The sequence below is a fragment of the Eleutherodactylus coqui genome, chromosome 13 (assembly GCF_035609145.1).
Source record: "Eleutherodactylus coqui strain aEleCoq1 chromosome 13, aEleCoq1.hap1, whole genome shotgun sequence".
NCBI lineage: Eukaryota > Metazoa > Chordata > Amphibia > Anura > Eleutherodactylidae > Eleutherodactylus > Eleutherodactylus coqui.
In genome coordinates, this window is record NC_089849.1 from 84,068,911 (window position 1) to 84,086,079 (window position 17,169).

Consider the following 17,169-nt stretch of genomic DNA (forward strand, 5'->3'; position numbering starts at 1 on the left):
CAAACGAAGCAGGGAAGTGGAATCCCCTGTGCAGACACAAAACAACCTTAAATGCACCCCCCCAAAGAAAAACAGAACAGATAACATATGCAGCATCTCTGCTCGTCATACATGCCTTCTGTGTTTCCAGACAATACGGACGGTTTCACACCGGCGATATCGCCCCCACAATCCATGGGAAACCCCTTTTCACGTGGGAACAGCCTCGCAGCCCTGTGTGGCTGAAGGAATCCCCTGGTGCTGCTGTCAGAGCGTCTGCAGAGGATCGCAGAGTTCTCCCATTGCTTTCAATGGGGTCGGCGCTACTGCCCATTAGAGGCAATGGGCGATATCGCAGAAAGATACAATGTGCTGCAATGCCATGCAGGGGGCAACAAAAAAAAACGGATCACTCATGTGTATGACCCCATCTGGCAAAGTATTTGTATTGGATTAAACAAAAAAAAAAAAAACAGCACACAGGTTTTTGTTTTTTTTTAAAACATTTTTTTAAAGTGCTCCAAAAAAAGTGGTATTGAAGTACTAGATTACAATATGGCCAAATTATGCACAGAAAAAGCAAATAAAAAACAGGTCTTTTAAACAACATTTGTAAAGCTCATCGATCGTCCTCAGTCTCCTGTGAGTCTCTGCCTCAGAACAACAAAAAACGAAAAACAGGAAGCCGGTGAAAAACAGCCACAAAAAAACCCAAAAACAACTCTGTTTAGAGAGTCCAGATCAGGCGTCATCATCGTCGGTCCCGTCCGACTGCCATACAACTTTTCCCTGGGGGCTCATAAAATAGTCGGCAAACAGGTCTCGGACAAGCAGCGCAGGCTTCCTCTGTGGGGTCTGGTCCACCGCCACACTCTGTGGGGTCGCTGCAGCCATGTCCTCCTCCAGATCCTCATCCATGATCCAACTGGGATCGTTGCTCCTGCAGAAGTTGTGTAGGACCACGGCGGCCTGGATGACCGCACACACGTTCTTCGGCTCCATTTGAATGGTGCCCTGGAAGATTTTCCACTTACTGGTTAAAATTGCTAAGGCCCCTTCAACAAAGCTGTGAGCGCGGGCGAGGCGGGAGTTAAATACCCGCCCCCTGGCGTCCAGCCCTCTGCGCGGAAACGGTCGCATAATGTGGGGCGTCAGGCCAAAGCTCTCATCCGCCACAACAACATATGGGACTGGCGGACTTGGATAACCAAACAGCTTCTCCGGCTCGGGCAGGTCCAGCTGGTCAGAAACAAGTCGCTGCGCCATTCGGGATGCCCTGAAGACCCGGGCATCTGTAGCGCTGCCAAACGACCCGATATCTATAAGTTTAAAGCGATAGGTACTATCGGCCACGGCCAGCAAGACCACGGAGAAGTACTGCTTGGTGTTGTAGTACCGGGCCCCAGAGTTTGGTGGCTTCTTCACGCGGAGGTGCTTGCTGCCCAGGGCGCCCAGGCAGTTGGGAAACCGCGCATCCGAATAATAATCCTCTGCGATGTCCAGCCAGGCCTGCAGGGAGGGCGGCGGCATCACCGAGGGCTTCAGACGCTTCCATATCACGTCGCACGTCTTCCGGATGATCCCGCCGATGGTGGAGCGGCCCAACAGGAACTCCGAACGCAGCAACGCAAACGAGTTCCCGGTGGACAGGAATCTGGGGGGAAAAAGACACAAAAATTAACCCCATAAGTACCTGGGTGCGTCAGTCCTAACAAAACCAGACACTTTCTAGTGATTTTACCCTCGTGGCGGTTTAACTGCCCCTCTTTACTTCTCTTCTGCTACCAAAATTATGTTTGCTGCGTTCTCTCTTCACTTCAGTGATTTAATATATTTATTCACTGACTTTTATTTTATTTTATTTGGGGTAAAAGGCTAAAAAAAGATTTATTTTTTTTTAAGTTTATACATGTTTATTTTTTAACTCTGTATATTTACACTAAGGCCGGCTGTCCACGGGTGTCACGAAATCCCGTGGCAGATCGCCGCCGCCGAATCTCCATTGGTCAGCCCTATCTGATAGATAGGCCGACTGTGGAGAATCTCAGCATGCTGCGAATTGCCGGCCGTGAGTGGAGAATCACACTGATTCTCCACTCGTGGACAGGGGTCGGCGCTTTCCATAGAAATGCTATGGGAAGCTTCAGAGGACGTGATCCAACGGCGAATACACTGCTGTGGGCAGGGGGCCTAAAGTAAAGTACAGAACGGGTTCCTCATTGTGTCTCCAAGTGATTTCATTAATTTGTATTTCAGTCTGTCAGCCGCCTGCAGGCAGGATGTCATGTCAGTGTTATCAGTGCCTGCAGCCCCCCCCCCCCCCCCCTTTTTCCACTGTAGCTGCATCATCCATAGGAGCCCCAGTTACAGGGGAAACATCCCCCTATAGTGATAGTCACTGGCAGAGCTGATCAGGGTCTGCTAGGACCCTGCAGCTCAGCCATAGCAGGGGGCACCTGGTCATAATGTAATAAAAACCAAATAGTTGCATATACCGACGGAAACAACCAGCCGCCCCACGGAAGGGCGAGCCCGGCCACAAACCGCCGGCCGCCCCGCGAAGGGCGAACCCGAGCACGACCACGTTGGCGAAAAAGTTTAAAGTTATGGCGGTCAGAAAATAATTGAAAAAAAAAATTTAAAATACCTTGGAAACAAAATATAAGTAGCACAGCGAAAATAAAAGCCCCGCTATCAGTGTGGTGCGGCCGTCATCGTACCGACCGTGAGAATAACGTTAGCGGGACATTGTTGCTGCAGTTTGTGCGCCGTAGAAACAAGATTTTTGGTTTTTTACCAATTTCACTCCACTAAGATTTATTTTTTAGCTTCTCAGTACTTTATATTGGAAAATACAACATTTGCTGCAAAAACAACAAGACGGCGGCGGATGGAAAAGGGCCTCATCCTTATGGCCGCGGGCCACAGGCGCGATTCCGCCAGCGAATCATTCCATAGCGCTGCTACAGAAGGTGCCGGCCCCCTGTCCACGAGCGGAGAATCATTGTAAGATAGGCTGACCGCGGAGATCCGTGTGCCGGGGCGGAGATCCGCCGCAGGATACCGCAACACCGGTGGACAGGCCTGTACATGCGATAATCTGGCCAATGACACAGTGCACGCCATACACAGCGTTGCTATGGAGAGCGCAGCCCCGTATCTACGAGACGAAAATCATGGCGATTCTCTGTGGTGAGCCTGTCAGGCTGACCGCAAAGATCCACCACAGGATACCACAGCGCCCGTGGCCAGGGGTTACCACTATGTACCTGACCCCAACCCCCACCATCAGGGGGCGCCCCTGTACCCACCTCAGGGTGACCAGCAGCCGCTCCTCCGGGGACACGCACCAGCTGGTGTTCGTGTCGTCGGCCACCAGCCGGGAGCGCACCTTGGCCAGCAGCTTGTCGAAGCAGTCCACGGAGATGTGGCAGAAGGCGGAGAACTTGTCGGGGTGCGCGCGCAGCCCGCCGTACAGCTTGTAGAAGTGGCTCTTACAGCCCTGCGGCGCCACCAGCAGGTGAGCCCAGCACCGCCGCTTCTTCCGCCGGGGCTCCTCCTCCAGCATCGGCACGGGCGGCGGCTCAAAGAAGGCGCTGTAAATCAGCCAGGCCAGCAGCGCGTCCTCCAGCCGGGAAGGCATCGTTGTCAACTGCTACCTCACAGCTCTCAGCCACACCGGAAGTGGGGCCGTGCGGTCATGTGACCACGAGAAGGGCGTGCCCAGGGGGAGGAGTCACTTCCCAGAACAATTCGCCTGCTCGTGTAAACAGACAGCTGCGTAGTATGGTGACGTCTAATGTTCGCGACGGTGGGAACAATAAAGTTTTGTTGTGCCGCGCGGCGCGGTGCATTGTGGGTAGGTCACAGTGTTGAGGACTCCATGTGTTACCGCCGGCAGTAGCGTGCAGCTCGTGGAGTGTCCTCCTAGTCCGCCGCCTCGTCATGCTTCCCGCCGCCCGCTGCTGCTGGAGACTGCGTAGCGCCGCCGTCCGGTGTAGGTGAGGATAGCAGCACACTGGGAGGGATTAGATACCGGAGACTTGCAGGAATCTTCTCTCGGGGTTTCTGGTATATTTTTTGTCCCCTGCTGCAGTCCGCCACCTGCTGGCAGAGATGGAGAATGCATACATATGGGTGAGCTCCAAAATGTCTACCCCGAGGACATAATTCTTCCCAGTGCCAGGAGGTGGGATGGAGGGACAGGATGTTGTATCTGGCGACAGACCATGCAGCCTGTGGCCTCCAGAGAAGCGAAGAATGTCCATTAGTGAGACTATAAAGGGTTTTCCTGTACAAGATGGCCGTGGGGTTTAAGGGGGAATGGATGATATTCCAGGTAAGCAGATGACTGATAATAATCTGGTGCCGGAGGAGGAATGAGCAGCGTGTGTTTATACTAGAAGGAGCATCTAGTCCACATCAGGAATGCCCAGTGATGGCCCCATGAAAGATGGACGTGAAATGGGCACGGGATGCCCTCAGCCGTAGGGTATTCCCATAAAACTGCTAGGGGATTAATCCCCCTCTGATCCCAGTGGCTGTTCCCCATTCGGGCACAGCCTTCTAGTGAGGATTGGTCCACTGCGAATAAATAGCTATTAAGTTGGTGGACGCCGCAGTTTGCTCGGGGTCACAGTCACAGGTATACAGGAATAGGGTGTAGCAGTTATGGGAATACCCTACGGTTGAGGACGTTCTGGTGAAGGCCACATGCTACTCCCTGCCAGATATTTGGGTTCCCAATACATATCTATACCTATATCTGACCTACCATGCTTCCCCAAAAATAAAACCCCGTCTTATATTAATTTTTGCCACAAAAGAGGCACAGTGTCTTATTTTCAGGGGATGTCTTATTATACTCACCTAGCAGGCTCGGTCCGGCTCCCTCCCACTGGTCTCCAGAGCTCCGGTGCACTTCTTTCATAAGCCCCGCCTCCAGGAAGCAATGGCTATGATTGGTTCTCGAGTGCTGCTTGGTGAACTAATCAGTCATCGCGTTGTGGAGGTGGGATTTATAAATATGCTGAGCTGTGGCACTGATTGACCAATTCATAAATCCTGCCTCCACAATGTGATGGCTGTGATTGGCTCTTCAAGCACGGCTGTGATTGGCTCTTCAAGCACGGCTGTGGTTGGCTGAGCAGCGCTCAAGAACCAATCCCAGCCATCACTTCCTGGAGGCGGGATTTAGCTGCTTCATTCAGGTAGCCGGCTCAGGGTTGACTCGGCCTCCCATCCTTCCGAGGTCGGTAAAATGAGCCCCCAGCTGGCTGGGCGGTAAGGCCTCCTGTCCACGGGCGATTCTTCATTACGTTATCCATGGCGATAACCTGCCATGAAACGCTTTCCATAGGGTAACTGGAAAGCGCAGCCCGATGTACACAAGTGGAAACCCGCCACGATTTTCTGCAATTTACCTATCATAATGACTTTAAGTGTTCTCCCGCAGCGGAAAATTGCAACACCCGTGGACAGGCGGTCTAAAGATGACCGGGGAAGGCAGTGGCAAACCACCCCGCAAAAACATCACAAGCTGACATTACCCTGGGTATTAAAGGGGTTGTCCCGCACCGAAACGTTTTTTGTTGTTTTTTTTTAACCCCCCCCCCCCCCCCCCCCGTTCGGCGCGAGACAACCCCGATGCAGGGGTTAAAAAAGAAAACCGGACAGTGCTTACCTGAATCCCCGCGCTCCGGTGACTTCTTACTTACCTGCTGAAGATGGCCGCCGGGATCTTCTCTCTCGGTGGACCGCAGGGCTTCTGTGCGGTCCATTGCCGATTCCAGCCCCCTGATTGGCTGGAACCGGCACGTGACGGGGCGGAGCTACAAGGAGCCGCTCTCCGGCATGAGCGGCCCCATTCAGAAAAGAAGACCCGGACTGCGCAAGCACGTCTAATCCGGCGATTAGACGCTGAAAATTAGACGGCACCATGGAGACGGGGACGCCAGCAACGGAACAGGTAAGTGAATAACTTCTGATAACGGCCGCCTGCAGACAAGCAGAAATCCCGCCGCGGGATTTCCGCCGCTGAAAGTCTGCATAGGAGTGCATTACAATACGCACTCCTATGCAGACGGCCGCGGTTTGGCCGCACGAAATCTCGCGCGGCAAACAAACCGCGGCATGTTCTAATTTTCTGCGGGGCACGCACTCACCCGGCCGCCGGCTCCGGTCTGCGCATGCGTCGGCTGCGCGGCAGCCGGCACATCAAAGAGCCGGGGCCGCCAGGCGCGGGTGAGTACGCGCTCGTCCCTGCAGGCTCTGGGGTCGGATCGCGCGGCGAGATTTCTCGCTGCCGGATCCGACCCGCTCGTCTGCAGGCGGCCAACTTCTGTATGGCTCATAATTAATGCACAATGTACATTACAAAGTGCATTATTATGGCCATACAGAAGTGTATAGACCCACTTGCTGCCGCGGGACAACCCCTTTAACTGATTCAAAATGGGATCTCAAGGCCGGTGCGAAGACGAAAAGCAATAATAAACCTACCGCGTAGATCCCACTTAATGTCGCGACTCGTTGCTCGCACCGCGGGACTTCACCTTTTTAATACTTTTCTTATGTTTCTTCCCATGGAATTCCATATAAACACATGCGTAATCAGTTTCTATTGCCTGATACAGATGGAATGAACAGGTTATATGTGAATTCCAACAATGACATCGTGGGAACGACAGGAGAAAGGTAAGTATACAAACACTTACCACCCCGGACTCAGACGTCACCTACGGTCAGCCCATTAGCTATAAGTAGGTGACGGGTCCCTTTAAATACACAATTGTTTATAATGAAAATGTATGTATTTTGGTAGGAACTACAAAAAGACCCGCTTCCTTCTGTCAAGCCCTGAAGGCGTCCGCTTAAGCCAAATAGGAATTCATTCCAGTATAGACTATACAGAGATCCTGTTCATTCCATTTCTATTAAGCAAAGGAAATTGCATATACATCTACTTATGTGGAATATCTGTTCATTCCACTATCAAGTACACATCTATCCTGTTCATTCCATGTGTATTGGGAAATTTGGCATTTAGTCACGGGGAACATGTATTCATTCTACTACACACTCTACATATATCTTATTCATTCCAACATGTATAAGGTACAGGAATTGTATTACGCATGTAGTTCTGGGAATTGTGTTCATTCCATGTAAACCAGGCACAGGAAAAGTAATGGGTATCTACTTATGTGGAATATGTAGTCACTATATGTTAAACTATACATATAGCCTGTTCATTCCTCATATATCTTGTTTGTGCCTGTTCATTCCTCATATATCTTGTTTGTTCCATGTATATCGGACACAAGAGAAGCATTGGGTGCCTAATTATGTGGAGTATGCTCATCTCACTACTTTATTGTACATATGTCCTATACATTCCACACCTGTAAGGCAGGAAAATTATTGGGCATTTACTGTCCTGGAATATATGTTCATTCCACTGCAAGTAATAATACATATCCTTTTCATTCCACTTCTATTAGGCACAGGAAAATTATTAAGGCGTCTACTTATGTGGAATATCTGTTCATTCCACTATAAACTACACCTCTATGGTGTTAATTCCACGTCTTTTTTTGTACAGGAAAATTATTAGGAATATGCTGTTGTGGAATATTCGTTCATTCCACTATAATCTACACATATTTTCTGTTCATTCCATGTCTATTATTAGGTATCTATTCATGTGCAATATCTGTACCTCCCATTGTAAATTCCATCTACATCCTGTTCATTCCACATCTATCTTGCACAGGACAATTACTAGACATCTATTTATGCGGAATATCTTCTTATTCCACTAGTGACACATCTGTCCTGTTCATTCCACATCCATCTTGAAAAGGAGAACTATTAGGTATCTACTTGTGTGCAATATCTGTTCATTCCACTGAAAACTGCACCTATATCTTGTTCATTCTACATCTACCTTGCACAGGAAAATGAGGCATCTACTTTTGTGGAATATACGTTAATTCCACCATAAACCGTATATGTCATGTTTGTTCCATGTCTATTGGGCATAGGAAAATTACTAGGCATTTACTAGTCTGCTTACAGTGAATGGCGGCGGGCGGGAAGGGGGAGCCGTGCTCTGAGCGATCCAGCGGTACTCGCTCCTGTGTAGCAGCGCAGGAGCGAGCATCACTGGGATGTGTGTCGGGCATCGTTTGCCCCACAGCTCGTCCCGTGTAAATGGGGCTTTACACAGGTAAGTTATTAGACATCTGCTTCTGTTGAATGTATGTTCATTCCAGTGTAAACAGTCTAGATATCCTGTTCATTCCACATGTATTAGTCACAGGAAAATTACAAGTCATATGGGACTCGCCATGGGGGACAGACGGAGGGCCGAAAAGACAAACCCAACTGCAAACGAATATATGTGGAGGCACTAGAAGTCCCAGCATGACCTAATAATGGATAATTATTTAGTGGGCACTGAGTTACTGCAAGTCCCAACATTACCTTGAAGTATTTCTGCACTGAAGTACACGCAGCTCAGGTGGAACTTAGAACCTATTAAGATACAGGGGAGTGCAGGGGCACTACAGGTTCCAGAATAACCAAGGAATCAGTAAATGCACAGTATTTCTGGGAGAGGGACAGGCTGCACTCCTCTGCAGGGTTGGTGTGGTGGTCAGCCTTGGTGCGTCATGCTGGCAGGGCCTGTTCTACCTGTAGTGTGCCGCTATGGTGGTCTTACAGCGGGTGATTATCTTATGGCCACATCCGCCTCCGGTGAGGTCCTGTGGCAGATTTATGCCGCTTCAGGTTATGTTCAGATGTGCGTTCTTCCATGTATAACATAAGCCCTATTCCTCTGCCAGAGCTACCGTACACTAACCTCATGCCCAACCAGGGACTGTTGGGCGTCCGTTGGTGGCAACTATAGTGCTCTGTAGTTCTTCCTGTCAGAAACTTACAAATGGCGGTGCGAACAGAGGCCTCTGGTCATGATAGTATCCTAAAGTATAGCCGTCTGGAGTCCAGCCTCACAAAAGACTATATAGACTGGATGCAACTGTAGCAAACCCTCAGCCATGAGAAGTGTTAGGATATTACTGCCACAGGCGGTTTCTATTTAGCGATGGCAAGCAGAGATGGTGAAAATGTTGAGAAACACAAAAAGTAGATTGTCTGCATAACTGTTCATGATGCTATGACGGTCCTCCTGGTGCCATATGTATTATCTGGTCCTGTTGCATTTATGGGGTGATCAGGGGAGCCCCCTCTATGATTGTCCTATACCCTAGTAAGTGCTAATGAGGATGATGATGGTGTTAATATATTATTAATCATTGTGATAACTGGTTCTTGCCTTACAGGTCAGAGTTTCCTGCGTGGAGGTATCTGCGGACGTCCAGCACACTGAACAATGAGGTCTTGCCCAGCCCGGCCTTGGATAGTGAGCCCAAAGTATACCCTCCAAAAATACAGCAACTAGTAGACCAAATAGCGAGTCTCACTCTACTGGAAGTATCTGACCTCAACGAACTACTGAAGGTGGGTGCCGCTTATTAGCCATTGCCTTATATCATGCCGGTGTATTCTACACCCGTAGAGGAAGCGCCGTGATCACCGGTGGTCCAACAAACTAGCGGCATGTGGGAGTCAGAGTAAGAGCTGTGGTTTGCATAGTCTGGTGACAATAGGATTTCCCCTTCAGGCTTTTTTTGCCCCCACTGGTCACTTTGGCCCATAAAAAGGTGTGCTAGATGTTACAGTACAGGGCGTTTCACTCGGAAGTTCACAATATTTGTGTCTGAGACAACAATATCTCACAAGAGTGAGTACTGATACCTTGGTGATCTCTGAGTCGTCCTAGAAGGTGGTGAAAGTGGCCACCACCGACTTCCAAGTACCTCTGAGTCCGGCCCACCCGAATGTGATGCGTGTCATCCAGTGGCTACATCATCACCCCCTTCAATGACATCACCACCACCGGACAAGCTTCTCGGAATTGGTGAACTGGCTGGATGAGGAGGAGCTGCAGAATGGTTCCTCCCAGAGAGATTGGGCGACTCGTCACATGTCCAACCATAGCATGGCGGAAAGTCATTCCTTCTTCAGGAAAAGGACCATCTCGAGGGGCTGTGCCCATTGAAGTCACCAGCTCTTACACCAGGAAACTCTTCCTTGTGGGCCACTTGGTGTTCGCCAATAAACCCCACTGAATATTAGACATGAAATTACTACAATCCATGTGGGCATGTTGCAATGCGTTTTTGACATGGAGCGCCGGGTTTTATATAACACCTAAGGCTGTGTTCACACGGGATGGAAAGTCCGCACGGCAATTCAACCTGCGGCTCCTAATCCCGGGGTTAGCCAGCAAAGTGGATGAGAGTTTGCAAAAATCTCGTCCACACGCTGCGGCCAAGCCGCACTGAAACTGAGATGCGGCGCGGAATTCAATTCCGCAGCATGTCAATTCTTTTCTCTTTTACGTAGCGGCCTCTCTCCTTTCTATGGAGAGCCTCAGCGGAATGCCAGTGGTGAAACAGCTCCAAAGCCCGCGGCTAAAGGCTGTGGGTTTTGAAGTTGCACTTTCCCAGTGGAATTCTTGTGTTTTTTCGGTGCGGTCATTCCGCGAGAATTCTGCTGAAATTCCATCCCGTGTGCCCCCAGCGTAAAGAGGGATTGACGACCATAGCCTCTTTCCCGAAAGCGATTGGAGAGATTTCGAATTATCTGGTTACTGGAGCAGGTACGACGGGCTTGTAAACATTGGCCGGTTGGACCTGAGGGTGATGGGAAGACCTTTCATGCAGCATGGAGTTAGTAGAGGATGGTTTGCTATATAGATCAGTCCATTTTTCAGGCGGCTGCAGTTCCTGAACAACCTTGACCCATTAGGCCCAATGTCCACATGCAGACTTGATTTATTAAATCTACGCAGGAGATCCGCAGCTCTAGCCGCTCATAGGAAACAGTGGGGCGTCCGCAACTGAATGAAACCCTGCGGATTTGATTTTTAGGTGCTCTGTGGATGCCCCTCACAGATCTAAAATCGCCGCATGCTCCATTTTTATCGCGGATGTGGCTCCATTCATCTCTATGGGAGATGAAAACGCACAATCCGCGATCCCCCACAAGCCATTAAAAAATCATGTTTACGATGATCCGCAGTGCATCCACTGCGTTTATCCATATTGAAAATCGGTGTGTGCCGCGGACATTGGGCCTTAGGGTTCCACCTTCGCTTACTTGGCCGCTCTCTGACTCGTCGCTAAGGACTTCTTGTGATAAACAGTAAAGAGTCCTTCGTGGGAAATGGAGTAAATGTTCTCACATCCTGGCCTGCGGCTGCTGACCTGTTCAGTTGCTCCCCGTGATTTGCATCCAGCAACGTTCCTCATTTCCAGTTGAGTTTGTTTGCTAGTCGTCAAATTGTCTTGTTGGGTACACTGCGACCCCCGAAACTTTGCCTGAAAGTCACTGACGTTCCACGAACAAATCGCTTAGCCAGGATGTGCGCATCCTAAACACACGCTCTACCGTAGAATACGCTGAGTAACCCTTACGGTCAGCAGGGTGAAAACCTTGTAGATGACACTGGGCCACATTTATGAGAACGGTCTTTGGGTCTGTTCACAGGTAGCGTATTTTGGTCCAGATCTGCACTACAATCTACGGCCTGTGTTGGAAGTGATTAATGAAGGTTTCCGTTCATTGAATACAAGCAGTGATCTTTGAATTGATAAACTACATACAGTAATGCTGGGTTCACATCTGTGTTCGTGGATCACTTTTCCTGCTCCATTCGGGAAGTGCTAAACGGGAACCAAACTGGGCCGAATGGGGCACATTGACTATAATGGGGCTCGTTTTGGTTCCGGCTCAGCTGCCCGGCCTTGGACGGAAGAAAAGGTGCTGGTATTTTGAGCCGGATCTTCTATGGAACCCCCGACGGTCCAACGTCATTACACAATAGTCTATTTGCTGAAACAATAGATATTAGAACAGGAGTGGAAGAGCTTGTCCACGTGTCGTTGGTCCGAGTACCCCACGTTGCACTATAGGGGGGTGCTGCAGAATGAGGACTTACCTCCCCACCAGATTTTACAGAGGGCATGCCGAGGGATAAAAGTCCAGGCTGCACAAATATTCATATGAAGTTGCTCTTATTTGTTAGTCCATGAAATAACCAGCAGAGGGCACTGTGACTCACGACATCTGAACCATGAAGCTTAGGTAGTGATATTCCCATATCAGACATTCATGGCCTTTCCACAGGATATGCCATAAATGTCTGTTGGCTGTAGGTCCCACCTATGGGACCCGCATCTATCTTGGGTTCGTGCCCCCCACCACCTCTTGAATGTGGTGGCCAGGAAAACGGAAACCGCCTAGTGGCCTGTGCTTTACTGTTTTTGTAACTCCTATAGAAGTCCGTGGGAGTTACGCAAACTGTGTAGTGCCAAGAATTGCGCTGTTTTTGTAACTTGGGAGCTGCTGAAACAGTGTAGCTCATTGTGCTCGGCCATTGTGTCTCCCATTGACTTCCATGGGAGTTATGGACACTGTGTAGCTCAGCTGAGCATCTGTTTTTGGCATCCCGACCACCTTGTAATTGACCATGTTTCCAGCTCGGCTGTGTTGGACTGAACACTTCAGCCATTTGGCAATGTTTGTATAGTTTGCAGGCCGCATCATCACAGTCATGGACCTGCCGGCCGGTTTAGTGTCTCCAAATGTATTGCATTGTGGGAAGTGTTCATGAAACTGAACCTCAGGCGTTGCTCCAGTATGTCAGCGGGGCTTAGTGACTAGTCTGGACAAGCGCAACGTGCGCTGGCAGCGTATTACCCGTGTGAGTTTTGTGTGTAATACGCCGTACCGATCGGTCGTCGGCTTCCATGTTGCTGATCACATATACTGCGCAAAATGCACAAGAAAGATCGCAGCAAGTCGTATTTTGGCGCGTATTACATTCGCACATGCCAAGATGGTGCATGGCAATCAGCGGCATGCAGCAAGTGCACAATGTCATTGCATGCCTCGCGGGCGGCACGCAGTGAGTAACGCCCATGTGAAGCCGCCTTTAGGTCTAGTGCGGCCAGAATGGTCTGTCATGAGTATTTTAGCTCTTTCTGTGCCCCCCTGGTGTGAAGTAAGAGCTGTCGGCTCGGAGCCAATCTGATGTGTCCTTCCCTCCCAGCATACTGTTTTACTGCAGCAGCATCCCCCCCTCCTCCTCCTCCTCCTCGTCTTCCATTTACAGTATTCAGTATTTGGGCATTCAGAGTGTTCTTGGCCTTATTTATTTTTCTTCATACTCTTCTGTAGAAGTCCCTACAGTAATTGGCCAATTCTCACAAACGTTCCCCCTCTTTATAAATGAACGGCAGATACAGCGATTATTACCTGGGCTTGTTGGCGCACATCCAGCATGCTGACATTGTGTTTTTCTCCTTTTTAGAAAACTCTGAAGATTCAGGATGTTGGTATGATGCCAATGGGCGCAATGATGCCAGGTGCATTTGGGGCAGCAGCACCTGCGCAGGTAATTATGGATTGAAGACCTGATAATTAGTAGGATGGTAGATTATATAAATATGCTGAATATTCTCTTAATAACGCAGGCTGAAGAAGAGGAGGAGGCCGCGCCGGCGAAGGAGAAAACCCATTTCACGGTAAAACTAACGGAGATGAATGCTACAGATAAAGTGAAGCTCATCAAGGAAGTGAAGAACTGCGTGCAGGGGATCAACTTAGTGCAGGTAACAGGAACCTAGACCGGGGGTTCATTTACTTTATCAGATTTGTCCCTCATGTTCCCGCTGTATATTTTATGGCAAGAAAAAAAAGGTTTTCACTATTTTAGGTGAAGGCAAGCTAGTAGCAAAGACAAAAAGTAGCCCTGTGCTGTATGTACTGGGGTTATGTGGAAGCTGTCCACAAGCTGCTGTTGAGGGATTTCTTTGTTATGCATGGTTTTAAACAGCCTGGGGGTCTTGAGGGGGCCATACACATTACATGTATGTATCGGTCAAACCCACACATTTCACGGGTCCAGTCGCTCGTCTAATATGTTTGGGGCCTCCTGACCTTCTCCCAACAACAGATGTAGATGGCTATAAAAAAAACCACACAGCTGGCCATCCTGAAAAATAAGAGCCCATACTGACTAGCTTGAGACCCCCGTATTTCCAATGCCAGGTCTGCTGTTCTACCAGCCGGCTCTCCGTGGCATCATCCCAGATATAGGGCGCCAATCACAGGTGCCAGTGGTATTCTGTGATGGACTTCCCGCTGCAGCCAATCGCAGGTGTTCGTAGCATTCAGTGATTGGCTGCAGTGGTCCGCTTGTATATTGGTGTACTGTCCCATTTTAATAACTGATCTCCAGTAAGTGAATACCGTACATCTTCAATGCTAAAACCCCATTTACTCGACTCTCAAAACTGCAATTCCTTTTGGCAAGTAGTGGAGCGGCTCCGGTGGAGACAGGACTGATGTTAGTTATCATTGTAAAAGAGTTGCTGTGCTAACAGGACAGCCTTTCATCAAGAGCCCCAGTTAGATGGGACGGCTGTCGGGCAAATGATGCCTGAGACTCGTCCTCGCTCCTTTGCTGTTGCACAGGAGCTAGTATCATTGGCTCACGGCAGGGCGGATGGAGATTTCTCTCCCCGCTCTCCCCCGCCCCTTTCGATTCACTTAACACTGCTATTTACACTGAGCGATCAGAATTTGAGGCTGCATAAAATCCTCAACGCTGATCGTTCAGTGTAAATAGCAGCCGTTCAGTACTGAACGACCGCTGTGTTAAGTCAATGGAGAGGGGCAAGGGAGAGCCGGGGAGAGAAATCTCCAGCCGCCCGCTGTGAGCCAACGATACTTGCGCCTGTGCCACAGCATGGCAGCGAGGACATACGGGGACAAGTCTCGGGCATCGTTTGCCCTGATATTCATCTCGTCTAAATGGGGTTTAAAGCCTTTTCCAGCAATCGGATATTAACATCACGGAAAGCTTCGCAGCACGAGACGTGATGTTTAGTTAAAACCCTCCATTTTTTATTTTTGGCCAGCATAGATATAAACGCGTTTCAGGGCTGTGACGCCCCTTCAGTACTTAGCTGGGAATACACGTCTCGTTGGTGTATACAGACATTGCGCCTGCACCCATCATCTTCCCCTTGACTTCCATATGTCCTAATAGTAGTGACACATGGCAGATTTGTTGCAGAAATTTCTTCGGCTCAAAATCCAATTCCGCAAGCCGCTGGCTTTCTGTAAGTCCCTGTGTGATGAATTGGAAAGTCACACAAACTTCGGCCTGTGCGAATTCATCCCAGTAGCAGTTTTTCTTCTTCTCCTTTGGCAAATCAGTCAGACGTATCATAAACGCCTGATTGGTGGGGTCTAACATCTGGAGAATAATGGCTTGATGGTCCCTGAGTCTGGTGGAGCAGAGGGAGCGCACGGGCATGCTCTGTACGTTGAGGTGAATAGGAAATGGCAGGCACAGCCCCCTCCTGAGACCGGGACCCCTCGTCCTGATTGGTGGACGATACGGCAGATTACATATTTATAACCTGTCTTTCGTAAATCGCTGCATAGTCTCCTCCTGTAACGTTTGCTCGTTGGAGTGTGATGTGGCGGTACGTTGTGCACCTTGGCTGTAAATTGACTTTGATAAATGTTTCTTATTTACTTTTCTAAACAGGCCAAAAAGTTGGTGGAGTCCCTTCCACAGGAAATCAAGGTGAATGTGTCCAAAGAGGAGGCCGAGAAGATGAAGGCTGCGCTGGAGGCCGCAGGAGGAAAGGTGGTGCTTGAGTGAAGCACTTGGACTCTTGAAGATAATCACTTTTTGGGGTTTACTTTAAGACTCAAACTTCAAAAACCCTGGTGCGACCGGCCGAGGACAGACAGAACGTGTGTGGTCATCCCCCAAACCTGTGGAAGTGCTGCTGTAAGGTCTTCCATCGAAGTTTATGATGGGAACAGCCCACTGTATATGGTCTGGGTGGGGTACAGTTTTTGTCCACTTCCCTCCATGTACATTGACCTTTTAAAGCATTTAACCGCTAATTAACTGTTTAATGCTCGTTATCTGCTCTTCTTTTATACATTAAACTATTACTTTGAGACCGCTCCCTCTTTTCTTTGTTCATGCTTGCATTGTTGTATGTTGGACTAAGTGCTTATGCCGCACCAATAAGCCCCATTTTCACGCAAAGATGATCCATCAAAATTCGTTCAAAACATAGGGAGAATGACCGTTTGAGTGATCATCTTGCATAAGCTGCTAATAGGCACTAATCCCTTTTAGCAGTTTATTACCTTCATTTGCATGTAAATTAACCTTAGGAAGCTGTATACAGAGAACAGCAGCTGGTCTGTTCTCTGCATACAGCTCCTTTGTTCTGACGCGGGGCTGCAGGCTGAATACAATGTAATCAGCACTCCCCATGTAGAACACAGCATTCGGTCCCTGCTACCAGCTCTCCGGCTGAATGATGGATGTTATGCTCACCTAAAAATCATCGTTCAGAAGAAGAGTGAAAGATAGGAGCATTTACACACAATGATTATCGCTCAAAAGATGGCTTGCAGTTTTGAGAATAAGAGAGCTGTATACTGCTGGCCGCTGTTACTCTCCCGTCTCCTACAGCGCTGTTCAAAAATACCAGTAAGTTTGGAAAAGCAAATAACGCATAAAATCATTAGAACAACCTTTTTTTTCATAAATGCCCCAGAAATACTTCATATCCCAAATCATAACCAAATGGATCTACTTTGTGTTGATACTTTACAGAAAGTAAAGGGAATTTCCAGGTCGTCATCCCGACGGCCCCATTTACAATGGAGGTTTCCCTCTGACCTCGGTAGGGATAGGAAGATCCTTTAAAAAGCACCTCCCTTCCACCATTCCTCAGTGTTTTCCTGTCCCTACGGTGGCCAGATGAAGCAAGCTCCAGGGAGGTTCACCTACCGGAGGCACGTAGTTCCAGAGATCCCCTGGAGGGAGGAGGTAGAGGCGGCATACCATAGTAGTCCCTGCATCTCTGACCTGCGCCACCATGGAGCCGCTGAGCAGCGCAGGCCTCCTTGAGCAGGTCTGCACCTTCTGGCCGCCGCTGCTGCGATCGGGTAGTTCCTCCCGGCAGGAGAACGGCAAGGGCGGCGTCCCTGGTCCTCGGGGCGCGTACCGGTGAC

At 49.3% G+C, this 17,169-nt stretch overlaps 2 protein-coding genes across 2 annotated transcripts; one reads left to right on the forward strand and one right to left on the reverse strand.

Annotated features, from left to right (window-relative positions):
- Window positions 1-469: 469 nt before the first annotated feature.
- Window positions 470-3,691, reverse strand: LOC136587895 (uncharacterized). The gene is made up of 2 exons (XM_066586703.1): window positions 3,291-3,691; window positions 470-1,633 (listed from the first exon to the last, which is right to left on the reverse strand). The coding sequence occupies exons 1-2, from the start codon at window positions 3,620-3,622 to the stop codon at window positions 721-723; spliced, it is 1,245 nt and encodes a 414-aa protein (XP_066442800.1). The 5' UTR covers window positions 3,623-3,691; the 3' UTR covers window positions 470-720.
- Window positions 3,692-3,821: 130 nt separating this feature from the next.
- Window positions 3,822-16,098, forward strand: MRPL12 (mitochondrial ribosomal protein L12). The gene is made up of 5 exons (XM_066586317.1): window positions 3,822-3,980; window positions 9,327-9,504; window positions 13,424-13,507; window positions 13,587-13,724; window positions 15,674-16,098. Exons 1-5 carry the CDS (start codon window positions 3,925-3,927, stop codon window positions 15,788-15,790), a joined length of 573 nt encoding a protein of 190 aa, XP_066442414.1. The 5' UTR covers window positions 3,822-3,924; the 3' UTR covers window positions 15,791-16,098.
- Window positions 16,099-17,169: the final 1,071 nt, after the last annotated feature.